Source organism: Corythoichthys intestinalis, chromosome 22 (assembly GCF_030265065.1).
Source record: "Corythoichthys intestinalis isolate RoL2023-P3 chromosome 22, ASM3026506v1, whole genome shotgun sequence".
NCBI classification, from domain to species: Eukaryota; Metazoa; Chordata; class Actinopteri; order Syngnathiformes; family Syngnathidae; genus Corythoichthys; species Corythoichthys intestinalis.
The window spans coordinates 3,394,637-3,412,145 of NC_080416.1; the positions used below are offsets into that span (position 1 = coordinate 3,394,637).

The 17,509-nt window shown below is 38.4% G+C and overlaps 1 protein-coding gene across 1 annotated transcript in view; it reads right to left on the minus strand.

Moving 5' to 3' along the window:
* Window positions 1-51: 51 nt before the first annotated feature.
* Window positions 52-17,509, minus strand: part of skic2 (SKI2 subunit of superkiller complex) — a 36,914-nt gene continuing 19,456 nt past the window's right edge. The window contains exons 23-29 of the mRNA XM_057827616.1: window positions 13,047-13,182; window positions 12,287-12,413; window positions 11,994-12,204; window positions 11,690-11,800; window positions 9,489-9,707; window positions 7,819-7,959; window positions 52-5,277 (exon numbers count right to left, since the gene is read on the minus strand). Coding sequence (XP_057683599.1) covers window positions 5,077-5,277; window positions 7,819-7,959; window positions 9,489-9,707; window positions 11,690-11,800; window positions 11,994-12,204; window positions 12,287-12,413; window positions 13,047-13,182 — 1,146 coding nt within the window. The 3' untranslated portion in view covers window positions 52-5,076. The remainder of the gene's footprint in view (window positions 5,278-7,818; window positions 7,960-9,488; window positions 9,708-11,689; window positions 11,801-11,993; window positions 12,205-12,286; window positions 12,414-13,046; window positions 13,183-17,509) is intronic.

Sequence of the window (17,509 nt, forward strand, 5' to 3'; positions counted from 1 at the left end):
TTAGTTGTTTCCTACCCCGCCCCCGTTCTGCTCTTAAATGATTATCAGGGATGTTTCTGCATATATTTTAATCAACAACCATAGACTTCATAATCCAACGATCTAACACCGGGATTTCTATTGAAAAAGTATGAAAGCTGTACCGCACATCCAGGATGAATTGTCTCAGGAGTGATTTGTTCCAGGATTCAAGGGAATTATATTTTTCGTACCATGCATGCATATTGAAAGTTGTGAAAAAAATCAATGGGAGAAATTAGCCACTACGGCACTGGCATCATAGTTCGCAATATTTACGTAAAATACATGCTAACCACGTTTTTTTTATTTGAACTAAGAATCCAGACTGTTTTACATCCATATTTTTGAAGAATTCGGGGATTTTAGCATTTATTCGCAAGAATTTTCACCGAAAAAGCTCCGTTTTCATCAGGCGGCCGCTAGCTACGTACATTCACGAACAGACTAGCATTGTACTTAACATATTTACGTTAAATAAATGCTGACTGCACTTTTTTTTTTTTTTTTGCTTTTAACCAAGAATCGAGACTGTTTTACGTCCATATCTATAAAGAATCCTGGAATTTAAGCATTTATTCACAATTTTTTTTCCTGGAAAAGCTCTGTTTACATCGGACGGCCGCTAGCAATATACATTCACGAACAGACATATTTACGTTAAATAAACGCTAACTGCTCGTTCTTTTTGCTTTTAACCAATAATTGAGACTGCTTAATGTTCATATGTATAAAGAATTCGGGGACTTAAGCATTGGTTCACAAGAATTTTCAAAGAAAAAAGCTCTGTTTACATCAGGTGGCCGTTAGCTACATTTACTAACAGACTAGCATTGTACTTCCACATATTTACGTTAAATAAACGCTAACTGCACAGTTTGCTTTAGCTTTTAACCAAGAATACTGTTTTACGCCCATATCTATCAAAAATTGGGGGATTTAAGCATTTATTCACAAGAATATTCAACAAAAAAAAGCTCTTTGTCTGTGATTCCACTCGATCATTCGCCAACAATGCAGGCTCCTTATTTATCGGCCCCGCGCCCCGTCAATACATTATGAATTCTATGACTTTGTTTGTTTTTGGGCCACCCTATATTCATTTTATTTGTATTTATTTCCATTTTTTAATTCATTTTCTATATGTATTTAATAACTCATCTCATTTTTATGTTCTTCCTATATTTTGTTTTTACCTTTTGTTTTAACCTCATTATTCTATTTTAATATATTTTAAATATCTTTAATTACATTTTTGATATTTAGTTTTCTATATATCTTACCAGATGATAATTAGTTTTTCATGATGATTTGTACAGTTTGACCGACCGCCCCCAAACAAAGGCCCCAAATTTGGATTGGCATCATTTCTTCATTTTTTTTTTTTCCAGAAGAAAAAGAAACTGCAGCTAAAAGTTAATTTTTTTAATATGATAGAAGATGTTTTGGGGGGAAACATACTAGTACAGTGGTTATGTTTGTTTTTGGGTCACACAGTATTAATTGATTTTGTATTTCTATTTATTTTATATATTTTATTACTTCTCTCATTTTAAATGGTTTCCCTTTATTTGTACCCCCCCCCCCTTTTTTTTTTTTTTAAACCATGTTAGTCTGTTTTAATATATTTTCAATAACATATATTATGTATATATTTTTAAATCTAAAGCTAATTATTTGTTCGGTTACTGTTCCAGTTTCATTAATTTCCAGTTATGGTATTTGGTAACACTTTATTTGACAGTGGCACCATAAGACTGTCATCAGAAAATCATAATTATGACATGACACTGTCATGAGCATTTATGAATGCTTACAACAGATGTTATTTAGTGTTATCCGGCAAATGATCTCACTTTTAAATGGATGTAAAAGATCCAAGCTGGAAATAAATGGAGTTAGTGACATAATTTGTCGGATGACACTTAATGACATAAGCATTCAGAGATGCCCATAATAGTGTCATAATTATGACGGTCTTATGACAGTGTTATGATGCCGCTGCCAAATAAAGTGTTACCTATTAACCCGAATGAATCAACAAATAAGCCACAGGGTTAAAAATGAAGGAAAAACGTAGCGGCTTATAGTCCGAAAATTACTGTAATTTGTTAAATTGTTTTTCTACATAAATTTCTAAATCATTCATTATAATTTCATCTTTTTCATATACCACATAACAAATGGGATTTAAAACACATGGAGCTCACCTTTGTACGACTTTTCCTCCTACTTTACGAACAACCGGAACACATTCTCTGTGACTATACATTTACCTGCTCTGTAAATGAACAAAAACATAAGAGTACTTTTAAAAAATGTATTATTACAAAACAGTCATCATTTACAAAGGCAGACTTTACATAGGCAAGACAAAATACAACTTAGCAGCAATGTTGGTGGAATTATTTCAAAGCATTTGAGGTTAATTGATGTCTCCATTTGGGTGGTGAAAGTAAGCGTGAATGTGAACCTCACCTCCAAGGCCCGACTTAGCCGAGACAGGCTCCAGCTCCTCCGCAATAATAAGGACAAACGCGCCATTACACATCATCCATCCATTTTCTACAGTATAGCACTCATCCTGTTCAGGGTCAAAGACAACCATTCACACTTGCATTAACACATCCATGTGTCAGTGCCAATGAGGTATACGATACGCATGCTAGGCTAGTCCCTAGCAAAGGCATGACTCATCCATCCCAGACTCAAACACCCTTTTGAATAACCTCTGTCATGTGTTATTACTGTAAGGACAATGAACGAAAAGTACAAATAATACAAAAATGACAATGTCCGTGTGAATTGTTTAGTGGCTAAATGTGTTTGACTGACGACCAGTCCTGAGCGCAATCTGGGAAAAGTTCAAATTCTGTTATGGATGTACAGTACATGTCCTTTAATGCTGCTACTAGGAGTGTGAACAAATTTTGAAATAGCGATATATCGTGATATTTTGTGATCCAAAAGGTTATCGATATGCTCCTGCCAAGAATCGATGTATCGTTTTTAAAATGTGTCACTGTTTAAAAAAACACAAAGGAACCAACAAGTTGCTTCCAAAATCTTTCACTATGCAGTGGCATGAAAAAGTATCTGAACCTTTTGGACGTTCTCACATTTCTTCATAAAATCACCATCAAATGTAATCTGATCTTTGTCAAAATCCCACAGATGTAAAAACAGTTAATTAAAGATGGAGTTTGCTCTGTTGAAACTACAACCAAGCACAAGTGCAATTTTCAACTACAGTGGTATGAAAAAGTATCTGAACCTTTTGAAATTCCTCACATTTCTGCATAAAATCTGATCTTTGTCAAAATCACACAGATGGAAAAACTGTCTGCTTTAACTAAAACCACCCAAACGTTTATAGGTTTTCATATTTTAATGAGGATAGCATGCAAACAATGACAGAAGGGGGGAAAATATGTAAGTGAACCCTCTGCCCAAGGAGACTAAAAGAGCAATTGAAACCAATTTTTACCAAACAACTTAAGTCAGGTGTGTGCCCAATCACTGATAAGTGATTTAAAGCTGCCCTGCCTTCTATAAAACACACACCTGGTAAGAATTGTCTTGATGAGAAGCATTGTCTGATGTGCATCATGGCTCGGTCAAAAGAGTTGTCTGAACACCTGCGATCAAGGATTGTCGATTTGTATTAAGCTGGGAAAGGATACAAAACCATCTCTTAAAGTCTGGATGTTCATCAATCGACAGTCGGAGAAGTTGTCTACAAATGAAGAGAGTTTGGCACTGTTTCTTCTCTCCCAAGGAGTGGCCGTCCACCAAAGATGACGTCAAGAGTTCAGCGCAGAATACTCAGGTAAAAAAGAACCCTAGAGTGTCTGCTAAAGACTTACAGAAATTACTGGCACAGTCCAATATCTCTGTGCACACATCAACCATATGTAAAACTATGGCCAAGGATGGTGTTCATGGGACGACTCCAGGGAGGAAGCCACTGCTGTCTAAAAAAACATTGTCGCTCGTTTAATGTTTGAAAAAAGGCACCTGGACACTCCGCAGAAGTTTTGGCTAAATATTTTTTGGACTGAAGAAACCAAAGTTGAATTGTTTGGGAGTAACACACTTATGTGTGGAGGAAAAATGGAACAGCTCACCAACATCTCACCCCCACCGTGAAGCATGGGGAGGGAGCAACGGGATTTGGGTCTGTTTTGCTATCTCAGGGCCTGGACAACTTGCAATCATTAATTGAAGAAGGAATTCAAAAGTTTATCAGGATGTTTTGCAGGAAAACCTGAGGCCGTCTGTCAGAAAGTTGAAGCCAAATAGTGGATGGATGCTGCAACTAGACAATGACCCCAAAAAACAGAAGTAAATCAACTTCAAAATGGTTTCAGAGGAACAAAATACACATTCTGGACTGGCCAAGTCAAAGTTCAGACCTGAACCCCATTGAGATGCTGTGGCATGACCTAAAGACAGCGATTCATGCCAGACATCCGAGGAATCTAACTGAACTACAGCAGTTTTGTAGAGAAGAATGGGCAAGATTAGTCCTTATCGATGTGCCAGACTGATCTGCAGCTACAGGACGCGTCTGGTTGAAGTTGTTGCTGCCAAAGAGGAAGCCACAAAATATTAAATGTGATTGTTCACTTACTTATTTCCCCCCCCTTCTGTCATTGTTTGCATACTACCCTCATTAAAATATGAAAACCTATCAATGTTTGGGTGGTTTTAGTTAAAGCAGACACTGTTTTTTTCATCTGTGTGATTTTGACAAAAATCAGATTACATTTGATTGCGATTTTATGCAGAAAAGTGAGAAATTCCTGGAAAATTACCGACCTCATTTTTATTTAGCGTGCAATGAATTGACTTATCGCGACAGGCTTAAGCGTAACTGCTGTGCTAAGCTGTGACCAGCCCATGCACCAAGGCAGAAGGCTTCCACATTCACTTTGAAGGCAACATGCATATTGGCCTAAATCAGATATCGGAAAACTCTAATTACACATTATTTTCTCCATGATTAGAAGTCTCAAGAAATTCATGATTTGCATATGTGTTGTCTGTCCCTATTTCTCAGTGTGTGTAAAGCGAGGCTGTAAAGACGATGTCCCTCCGGATGGCGAGGGAGGCCTTTTCCATTTTGCTCCCCAGCACCGAGTCTCCCACGATACGGGCGGCTTGGCGCACCTCCTTCAGCACCTCGTCCAGACGCTGGATGCAGCGCACCACCGTGCCCTCCTGGACGTCCGTCAGCTGGGCGATCTCGGCGAAGGGCTGCGGCGACGGACGGACAGTCAGGAATGCGAGATGCGATATAAACAGTGGTGGTTTCGCAAAATTGCTATTCATTCGGGCTGTGTGGGAGACTCAAATAACGCCACATAAAATCCATAGATTTGATGCCCATGTTATTTTTGTCTTTCATAAATAGCCGCATGAGTGGTTGGCAATACAGCTAAATATAAATTGCTGAGTAGCCAACAGTCGTCATGGTAACATATCTGCATTTGCATCAGACTGCTTGAACGATGCTCAGCTTGCACAGATTGTCAGCCTCGAATAATTCAGGCAACAACATCCCTTTAGATAGTTAATAAGAAAATTGAATACAAGTGGGCGTGTTTAGACCATAATGACCTTAACTAGCGACTACAGTGGTATGAAAAAGTATCTGAACCTTTTGGAATTTCTCATATTTCTGCATAAAAACACCATCAAATGTTTGTCAAAATCACACTGATGAAAAAACAATGTCCGCTTTAACTATAACCACCCAAACATTGATAGGTTTTCATATTTTAATGAGGATAGTATGCAAAGAATGACAGAAAGGGGAAAAATAAGTAAGTGAACCATCACATTTAATATTTTGTGGGCCCCGCTTTGGAAGCAGTAACTTCAACCAGACGCTTCCTGTAGCTGCAGAAAATCTTGGCCCATTCTTCTCTACAAAACTGCTGTAGTTCAGTCAGATTCCTGGGATGTCTAGCATGAATTGCTGTCTTTAGGCAATGCCACAGCATCTCAATGGGGTTCGAGTCTGGACTTCGACTTGGCCACTACAGAATGTGTATTTTGTTCTTCTGAAACCATTCTGAAGTTGATTTACCTCTGTGTTTTGGATCATTGTCTTGTTGCAGCGTCCATCCTGTTTTTAGCTTCAACTAACTGACAGACGGCCTCGGGTTTTTCTGCAAAACTTTTGAATTCATTTTTCCATTAATGATAGCAAGTTGTCCAGGCCCTGAGGCAGCAAAACAGCCCCAAATTATGATGCTCATTCCACCACGGTGGGGATGAGGTGTTGATGTTGGTGAGCTGTTACATTTTTCCACCACACATGACATTGTGGGTTAATTCCAAACAATTCAACTTTGGTTTCATCAGTCCACAAAATATTTTGCCAAAACTTCTGTTGAGTGTCCAAGTGCCTTTTTGCAAACATTAAACGAGCAACAAAGTTTTTTTTTAGACAGCAGTGGCTTCCTTTGTGGAGTCCTCCCATGAACACCATTCTTGTGTGCCAATATACTGGACTGTGCCAGTGATTTCTGTAAGCCTTTAGCAGACACTCTAGGGTTCTTTTTTACCCCTCCAAGTATTCTGCGCTGAACTCTTGGCGTCACCTTTGGTGGACAGCCACTCCTTGGGAGAGAAACAACAGTGCCAAACTCTCTCCATTTGTAGACAACTTCTCTGAAGGTCCATTGATGGACATCCAGATTTTTTTTGATGGTTTTGTATCTTCATACAAATCAACAATCCTTGATCGTAGGTCTTCAGAGAGCTCTTTTGACCGAGCCATGATGCACATCAGACGATGCTTCTCATCAAGACATTTCTTACCAGGTGTGTGTTTTATAGTGGGCAGGGCAGCTTGACACCACCAGACTTAAAATCCTTGGTAAATATGGTTTCAATTGCTCTTTAAGTCTCCTTAGGCAGAAGGTTCACCTACTTATTTTTTCCCTTTCTGTCATTGTTTGCATGCTATCCTCATTAAAATATGAAAATCTATAAATGTTTGGGTGGTTATAGCTAAAGCAGACACTGTTTTTACATCTGTGTGATTTTGACAAAGATCAGATCACATTTGATTGTGATTTTATGCAAAAATGTGAGAAATTCCAAAAGGCTTTTTCTTTTTTCTTTTAATTTAAATGTTTTAATTTTTTTTCCACTCACAAATAATACACAGTACTTTGTACTTACAATAGTGAATAAAGATCGTCCATTTCTCGATTCATTGCTTTTCCTCTTAAAGGAAACGAGAAAAAAATAACCCAATAACTTGAAAAAAAACCCAACAACAACAACAACAAAAAATAAATAAATAAAATAAAAAAAATATAAATAAAGAATTTGGGAGCACATCAGGAATTGTTTTCTTACCCAGCAAGATAGGGATGTACTTTTTTGTTTGAGCGTCAATTAAAATCCATTCTAACTGGTTTCACGTACTCAGTCCATTTGGACCATATCAAGTAAAATCTATCCATCTGCAATATAAGTGAAAATGACAGCTTCTCCATAATGTAAATTTCATGTATAATATCTATCCATTCCTCAATGGTTGGTGATTGTTTTTTGAGCCATTTCCTGGTAATAGATTTCTTGGTGGCTGCTAATAAAATATTGAACAGTTTTTTATCATTGACTTTCAGCTTATTCAGTTTCAAATCACCCAAATACACCCAAAAGGCTTTTTCATACCACTGTACTTTATTGAATTCCTCACATAATGTTTGCGGGAACACCTCAGCTAGTTCATCCCTGTAAAAAGCAATCAAATTGACAAAATAATAAAGTACTCACCATGCCTCTGGCCCAGCAGTATACCACCTCCGTCAGGCCAAACTTGAACTGGCCTACAAATTCTTCTGCTGTTTGCGGTAATCCGCAGTCCCTTTGTAACTCTCCTATACGCTTGGCTACTGACAGCACGCGATCAATGCCCTGTAAAGATATGAAAAATAAGGGTGAAAAAGTCATAAAATGAAATGGAGTGCTCTCATGATTGTTTCATTGATTGTGAAATGTAAACTTTGGTTTCCTTTTCAAACTATATGGGAAAAGAATTGCTTATTTAATTCAAAATTAAGATTCCCGGTACTTAGTGTTTTAAAAAATTATTTTAATTTAAAATATTAAAAACATTCATTTAAAAAACAGAATAGGCCTGTTTATTTATTTTTATTATTTAAAATATTTAATAAATAAAAGAGTTGCTATTAGTGCTGCAAAGACTAATCAATTAACTCAAGTAATTCAATTAGAAAAAATTATTTGAATTAAATTTTGCTCCTTCGAGTAATCGTTTAAATATAGTGGCGTTGTAATGGTTTGTTTTGAAAGTGTTTGCATTTACTTTTATTGAGTGGGTAGGTACACTGCCCTCTCGTGGCAACAGTTAATATGACATAACTCATTTCACGTGGCTGAATCCAGCTGCTCCCTGTTAAGACCGACATAAGGTAAGTTTTTGCTTGAGCTAATGTTTTTTTTAAATGCATTACTAATTTAGTTTATAGGTATAGTTAGCTTTTTTTGTGGGAATATGTGTTTGACCCATTTTTTCAGAGCATTGTTAAAAAAAAAAAAAAAGTTAGCATTTCATAGCATTTAAGCTAGCGGACTTTTGCTATGTAATTGTTCTTTTGTTGTACTTAGATCTTCATTTTTTAAATTTATTTTTATACCGTTTGAAGCTCAGCTTAGGCATTTTATTTTTGTATGTTCCTTATCTGATTATTATTCGAACTTGTTCATCGATTAATCAGCTACTAAAATAATCGATAGCTGCAGCCCTAGTTCCTATCCAGATGCTCAAAAAGGATTTAGAACAATTTTAGCTCAACAATGTCTCTAACATTGTATCGACTATCAAAATACTTTTCAATTATTTTGATCATCAATCATTGGAGCCCAATTCAGTATGATGCTATACAGTTCTCACAGATGTTTTGTCCTGCATCTTCCATATACACAAATCTACTCCACTAAGTCGCGAACATGCTTTTACCATGTTTACAGACACGTATAAGCCACTTATCTAATCAATAGATACATCTAGGCAGATGACAAGCATGATCAATACATTGTGTAGGTATATCTATTGTTAGGTTTGTTGAGTGTACTGGACATGACTCACCTCTTGCCGCTATGAGAAAGAACAAGCCATTTATATTATATAAGAATTGGTTTTGCTGATTATCTGAGCAAGATAACCAGACCCAGACAGCGGTCATGACTAATTTAAGACACTATAAAGCACTTTGGTGTACCAGGTGAAGCTGAAAACACAGCGAAAAGGGTATTTTAACAAAACAGGAGTGAATTAAGTGAGCAGATTGTGAAGCATGATGTTATGCATCATAGCTGCACACATGAATATTTAGAATTCTATCCCAAAAAAACCCTGCTCCAAAATACAGGGACTAACATCAAGTAAGTGTAATGTCCATATGACATCACTTCCATCTTACCTCCTGTAAAGTGTTGGTAATGTGCGGTTCCACTTGCGTGTTCTGCGTGAAGACCAAACAGGACAGCAGAGCGGCGCTCTCCTCTGGCGCTAGCGGGCTCAGCGCGTTTTCAAACAGCAGCTCAGTGAGCAGCAGCTCATGGCTGCTGATCTGACAGGCCACGCGGCCCTTGAGCTGCACGGCGCCGCCATTGTCCACGTACTGGAGCGACTGCAACACCTGAGAACCACCGGCCACAAGTGAAGATTCAAAATTTGACGTGACAATACTGGTTGTAAATCATGACTTATGTCACAAAAGCTCATCATTTTCGACTAATTAAATGTTCACCTTTTCAAATACAAATTGGCTTTTTACATAGTTTCTGTGCTGTAACAACAACAACAAAGCTTTCAATTGGATAAAAGAACATTTTATTAATACCTCAGAATGGAGACATTTTGCGCTTCAAACTGGACCCAGTGCAAGTTCATTTGTTTGCGAACTAGAAATGGGAGTTTTGCTGTGGTAGCTACTGACCTATGATCCGCCCAGGGGATTTTGGGGCATTTTGGAGTCACTCCCTGTTGATTTGGGGGAATTTCGGTTACATATCCTGTTGATACCAGGTCATTTCTTTATGATATTTTGACAAACATGGCTGTCAATGGCATGGATGTGCATGGCCTGTCAATGGCATTGACTTACTTGGGTGCCAGTTGAATTTCAATGGGCTGTAATGGTCAGTTTTTGGTCAAAAATCACAACCTCACAGGTTTTTCAGGCGCTGAAAATGAATGGGAAATTTGGACATGCATAGCTGTCAATGGCATCGACATACTTGGACGTTAGTTGAATTTCAATGGGCTGTAATGGTAAGTGTATGGCCATTCTTCTTTGGCCAACTGCTCCAGGTCTCTGAGATTTGAAGGGTGCCTTATTCAAACTGCCATTTTCAGATTTCTCCACATGTGTTTTATGAGATTCAGGTCTGGACTAATTTTTAAGTCTCCAGTGCTTTCTCTCAAACCATTTTGTAGTGCTTTTTGAAGTGTGTTTTGGGTTATTGTCCTGCTGGAAGACCCATGAGCTCTGAGGGAGACCCAGATTTCTCACACAAAATTTGTTGGTAGTCTCCAGACTTCATAATGTCATGCACACGGTCAAGCAGTCCAGCGCCAGAAGCAGCAAAGCAACCCCAAAACATCAGGGAACCTCCACCATGTTTGACTGTGGGGACCCTGTTCTTTTCTTTGGAGGCCTCGTTTTTTTTTCTTGTAAACCAGGGGTCCCCAAACTTTTTCCTGTGAGGGCCACATAACTTTTCCCTTCTCTCATGAGGGCCCGGGGGTCAGTTTGTAACTGAAAAAATGTGACGGTTGCAGGAGTGCCTAAAGGTAATAATTTATTGTTTTTCAGAAAGCCACATTCAAATAACCCTTTCTGGATTCTTCACGGAACAAAAGTAAATAAAATAAAAATAATATGATATGATATGATATAACACTGTTAATTATACACAATTTGGTCCAGCCCCCTGAACAGTACCAGAGAATATTTTGATTTTTTTTTTTTTTTTTTTACTTTCAATAGTATTATTTATTTCCTGGTTTTTTTCTGTGAAGAACCCAGAGTGGGTTATTTGGTTATTATCTATTTAATTAATAGTGTTATTATCATTTAATAGATATACTATTTAATTAATAGTGTTATTATTATTATATAGATAATAACCAAATAACCCTCTCTGGGTTCTTCACAGAGAAAAGCCATGAAATAAATAACACTATTGTAAGAAAAAAAAAAAAATCAAGATGTTCACTGGTACTGTTCAGGGGGCCGGACCAAATGTGGAGGCGGGCCGTATCTGGCCCACGGGCTGTAGTTTGGGGACCCCTGACCTACAGTATGTTGGGGGAACCGTAGGTTTTTGGCAAATTCTGTATCCAACTTTTATGCCCCTTACCGTCCCAGAAGTTTTGATGTGTAAATTATGTGAGTAGGTCAAAAATTGTAGGACTAGGTAAAATTTGAAACTGTTTGCTATCAATTATCTTATCGCATTCTTGAATATTTTATGTCACTGACAAGCTTCCATTCCACTTTCGACCAAATGTTGGCAATAATGCAAAGATGATGTTAACCCATTATAGGGCAGGTGACATTTTAACTTTTGAACAGGAAAGTAACAGTTTATAGTCCGAAAATGACAGTCATCAAACCTTGATCCTCTGATGATATTCAGGCAGCAGAGACAAAGACTGATCTGACACCAGGAAAAGCAGTTTGTCCAGCTCCTCTTGGACACTCATCCTCTCCTTAACTTTAGCAAACTGAAACACATATAAGACAAATTTTTGGAATATAAAACATCAACACAAAAGCCCTTGACCCCATCTGGCACATTAAGTGTCTGTTTGGTTGCCATTTACAGTAATATGGACGTACAAAAACGTATACATTGTATTGAAGTACGCTTCCTGCGTGCTTATTAAAACTGCTAGGAAGCATCGCTTAACCCCGTACTTGCTCTGCGAAAGTTGGCGAGTGGATGCAGTTGAATTCACTCAGGCTGCTCTGCAACACGCGTAGACGCATGGAGGCCTCCACCACCTCGACACTCTTAAGCTGGAGGTCGTTAACCGGGTCGAGCGTGGCAATGCCGCCCGGGTTGGCCTCGGCCAAACGCAGGAGCTCTTGGGTTGCTGTGGATATGGCCTGGCCGGGTGGTTCCGTCCTGAAAGGTGAGATAGCATAGGCTAACTCCACCATATTCAAGCAAATATTCAGATTTCTGATTAGGTCATCAACTGTCAAACCTGAATCGGGGCTGTTGTCTCTTTTGGTAGTTGTCTATAATCCTGTCCGGAATCACTTTCAGGGTCTTTACTGTGATGCCGGTGATATCCTGTAACTTTAGTTTTTGCACCGTGTGACTGCATGGGCCTGGAAGAAACACGCATTGTCAATAAAACACTAAAAGTGATTATTTGGAATGTCAAAACAGTTGGTAAAACAACTGCTTTATACAGTATCTGTATGTCATACAGGTCTTACACAACTGTATTTTGTTTTACTTGCATTCAAAAACACTATTGAAAAATGCATGCATTTACAAATCACAAATTTTACACACGCTAGAATTAAACCAACAAACAAAAATTAATGACCGTATTTTCTGCACTATAAGGCGCACCTAAAAGCCTTCCATTTTCTCAAAAGCCAACAGTGCGCCTTATAATCAGATGAGCTTTATGTTCACAAGAATTTTCAACGAAAAAAGCTCTTTGCCTATGATTCCACTCGGTCAGCTTTGACAGCCTCGCCAACAATGCAGGCCCCCCATTTATCGGCCCGGCGCCCCATGTCCTGTCAATACATTATGAAGTCTATGGCGCATCTTCTACTCCGATGCGCTTTACAGCGCGGAAAATAGAGTTACACACTTGTGACTCAATTGATTCACCCATTCCCAGATTTTTGGTGCGAAACCACCCTTTGGGAAGGGAAGGGAATTTGTCCCTCTATTAAAATGCTACGAATGAATGATATCTGAATGTACTCATGAAACTGACCAACCTTCAGGAATGAAGAGTGCGGTGTTGTAGAGGTGAGGAAACGCTTGGTTGTGTTCGCCGTTTCCCTCTCCTTCCTCGTTGCCTTTGTCGCATATGATGAGAGCCGTGAAAGTGCGATTCACGGCATCATTGGACACCTGGAGAGGACAAAAAAAGAGTCGTGGATGGGAAACCGCATGAGTGGGCGACGTTAATGCCAATTCTTCTAAGCTAACTATGTCCACTTGTTCCCACTCGGGTTCATGTAAGTGAACTCCTACAGCTAACTTGGACGTTAGATGACACACAAACACCGAGGTGCCTATTGGTGCGAATTACTGTTCCAGGCCCAGATTGAGGTCAAACGTGTCTCCTTGCCAAATACAAGCTGTGACATTCAGCAATTGAGTATTGGAATTACTGGAAGACTGATAATTGTGTGAATGGTGAGCGCAGTGGTCTCCGCACTAATCCACTTCAGGCCGCAGTGGGTGCAGGATTTCATTCCAACAAAACAAGACAACACCTTTGCACCAATCTGGTGTATTACAACAGGGGCTGTTTGTTTTAGCAGAAACCTCATTGGTTAAACTTTCTATGCTCGATCAGTTGGAAAAAAAACCAAGACCCACGTGGGACTTTGAAGACCGGTTTGGAGACCCCTGGCTTCGGGAATCATGCCTTGACACCAGGGGTTTCTAACTCGCAGCACGGGGGCCAATTGCAGTCCATGGGATAGTATTTAGCAGCCCTTTACTACATATCTAAGTGTTTATGCAACCAGAAATGCACTCACAGCAGAGGGTGCTGACGATCTTTTTAGTTTTCCCATCCAAAAACAGCCGTTTCAGGTCCAAATTTATCATGCTGGCGCGTTTTCTCCATATAGAGGATGCACAGTGGCAGTACACACGCATACTACCACTAGACTACTATAAAGACAGAGTTCTATTTCACCTACAGTGTGTGTTGGACTTTTTGTATTGAAAATAAAAGCGCCCGTGTATTATAATGCAAATTCCCGCAGCTAGATGGCGCAAAGACACACGAACACATTTGAAAAGGGCCAATAAGCCTCGGATAAACACCCTCTATTCACATCACTAAAAAAATTCCACACTAATATCCAACAGCGCTCTGCACAGCGCAAAAGCGACAACAGACAATAATATGGCTACAATGTAGGGCTGCAGCTATCGATGATTTTAGTAGTCGATTAATCGATGAAATGGTTAGTTCAACTAATCGGGTAATCGGATAAGGACCATAAAAAATTTAAATACTCGAGCTGAGCCTCAAACGGTATAAAACATAAATAAATGAGGATCAAAGTACGACAAAAGAACAATTGGCTAACTTACATAGCAAAAGTCCACTAGTTTAAATGCTATAAAATGCTAACTTTTTTTTTAAACAATGCTCTTAACAAATGGTTCAAACACATATTCTCACAAAAATGGTTAAGTATACCTATAAACTAAACTATGAATGAATTAAAAAAAACATTAGCTCAAACAAAAACTTAGCTTATGTTGGTCTTACCAGGAAGCCGCTGGATTCAGCCGTGTGAAATGAGTTATGCCATATTCACTGTCGCCAGTAGAGGGTAGTGTATCCACCCAAATCAATAAAACTAATTGCAAACACTTTCAAAACAAAGTATTACAACGCCACTTTAATTAAACGAATACTCAAAGAAGCAAAATTTAATTTGAATCTTTTTGTCTAATCGAATTACTCGAGTTAATCAATTAATCGTTGCAGCACTAGAACAATGCAAGCATGTGTTACCTATTTAAGAAACCAAAGGTAGATAGAACTTTCATCATAATCGTCTTCATTTTCGACCTCAAATTGAATTTTAGAAAATTTCGCCCTTTTTGTAAAGAAAAAAAAAAAAAAAAAAAACGCAAATTCATTTTTGCGCAATGTTAACGCCTCCTCTGTCACCAATTAACTTTTCCGTTCCAATAGCTCCTTATTTAACGTTACCCAGAAGCAAGCAAGGTGTCAGGTGGTGACTATATTATTAGCAAAAAAAAAATTCTACATATAAGTTAATCCCCAAAGTTAACACCCCACTTCCCGCGCCACTGTACGCAACCCCTTTAATTAGTTATTTATTGGTTTATTTTATCACGTACAAAACAAGCTTGCATCTAGATCAGGCTAATAAAGGATTTATCATAGACTTCATAATGTATTGACGGGGTGCAGGGCCGACGAATAGGGGGCCTGCATTGTTGGCGAGGCCGTCAATTGCATTATATTAAGCATACCATACTTTTAATGGAATTAGTGTTTTATTGCTAGTTTAAAGAGCCTTTAATACTACACTGTTCCATCTCAGTTAGCTATTGTTGACCTTGTTTGCCTTTTTGTGGTGGGTAGGTAGTTCAATTCCAACTACAAAAGGCTTGGTTGTCAAGGGAAACTAGTGTGATTGTGAAATAGACGAATCAATTGGAGGCAGTCTAATTACTAGCAAAACCATCAAGGTAATGGGTGCTTTTAAATATTTTTCTTACTTTTTCTTACCCCTTTTTTTGCCAAATGTATCACATTTCATACACTTAGAATTTCATGATTTTGAGACTAATTCAGAATTTTGAAATATCCTTATATAAATATCCTTAAGTAATGGAAGTCAACTAATGCATCTGCAGGTTCCATGAGAAAAAAAACATGATTTAGCAAGGGTTATAGATATTAGAGCGCTTATTACTAGGGATGGGAATCGAAATCCGATTCCAATTCGGAACCGGTTCCGAGTGTTTCGAGGCCTCGACATCACAATGAAAAAGCCTTAACGATCCCTTTAACGATTCCTAAAGACGCGTATCGCGTCGTGACGTGTGTTGTTGTCCAGACGCATCAAACTAGCATGGCGCCAAGAACCACTCGGTCCAAAGTTTGACTACACTTCACCAGGAAAGAGTGTGAAAATGAAAGGTTACGACGGGTAAGCACGAGCATTGCAGCCATAAGCATAACAATGACAGCACGTAGGTTCAAACGCTCGAAAGTGTGTCTTCACTTCACGAGGAAAAATTACAACAAAGCGACTTGCAGTCATTGCAAGGTGGAGATAACTGCATCGGGAGGGAATACGATTGCGCTGTCCTCACAGAGAGGCTAAGGCTCATTCCTGGCTATAAAAAAAAAAAAAAAAAAAAGTCCCGGCTATACAGCTAGCTAAACTCCCAAATGACGATGCAGAAGACGTTGGTATAATTTGCTGACTTTATTCAACCATCACTTGAAGAGTGAAACTAAGAATAGAAATGAAACAAATCAATTTCCTCCCCAATAACAAACAGGTTTGCATCAAAGTAAATCAGCGATGATTAGCTGCTAATAACAGTACGGTTAGCATTCGTTCGCAAGCATTAGCACATCGTTCAAACCACTACACAACTGGATTTAAGTGTCCGATCGCGAGTGGAAACACAACAACAACAACACAAAAGATGATACATACAGGCGTTGCCTCTGTAGATATTAACATTAACAAAGAACGTAGGCTCGCAGAAGTGTTTCCCTCTCTCACTCACTTGGATGCGGCATTTCTTCTTTGGGTGTATGCGCGCTCCATTAGTCCTCAAACTGCGGCCCGCGGCCCGAATACGGCCCGCCTCCACATTTGGTCCGGCCATTTTGATGTTTTTTGTTTTTTTCTCAATCGTGTTATTTATTTTCTGGCCTTTTCCTTGAAGAATTCAGAGAGGGTTATTTGGTTATTATCTATTTAATTAATAGTGTTTTTATTATTAATTATTATTATTATTATTATTATAAAGAATCCAGAAAGGGTTATTTGATTGTGGCTTTCTGAAAAACAATAATTTTTTACATTTATGCACTTCTGCAATCGTCACACTTTTTCTGTAACAAACTGACCCCAGCCCCTCATCAGAGAAGGGAAAAGTTATGTGGCCCTCACAGGAAAAAGTTTGGGGACCCCTGCTTTAACGCATATTGCCAAAGGCAGAACAAAAACCTATCTGCCTATATATACCAATATTTTTTATTTCTATTAGATAAATGTTTCAGTAAAATGTTACACATTCTTTTGTATTTGCCACTTATTGCCACAGTTAACATTGAGGCTTTGGGCCTCTTTTGATCTCGTTGTGAGTTTGTAAGGTTGTGACTTCTGATTAAACAAACTCGATGTCAATCAAAACGTTTGTTCTTTTCCCCCAAATTAGAATCGATAAGAGAATCGATAAAGAATCGAATCGTTAAGCAATATCGATAATGGAATCGGAATCGTAAAAATCCTATCAATTCCCATCCCTACTTATTACACATATTATTATTTTTTTCCTCTTTTACAAATTTGAAAAAAAGGTTTCACTCAGACCTTATTTTTCAAATTTTGCGATTCTCTGACAATTGCTTCATATTGCAGGCATTAAAGGGTTAAATAAAGCATGTTTTCCAATGCTGACCCATGTTGTTTTCTGTATCGTACCATCCATC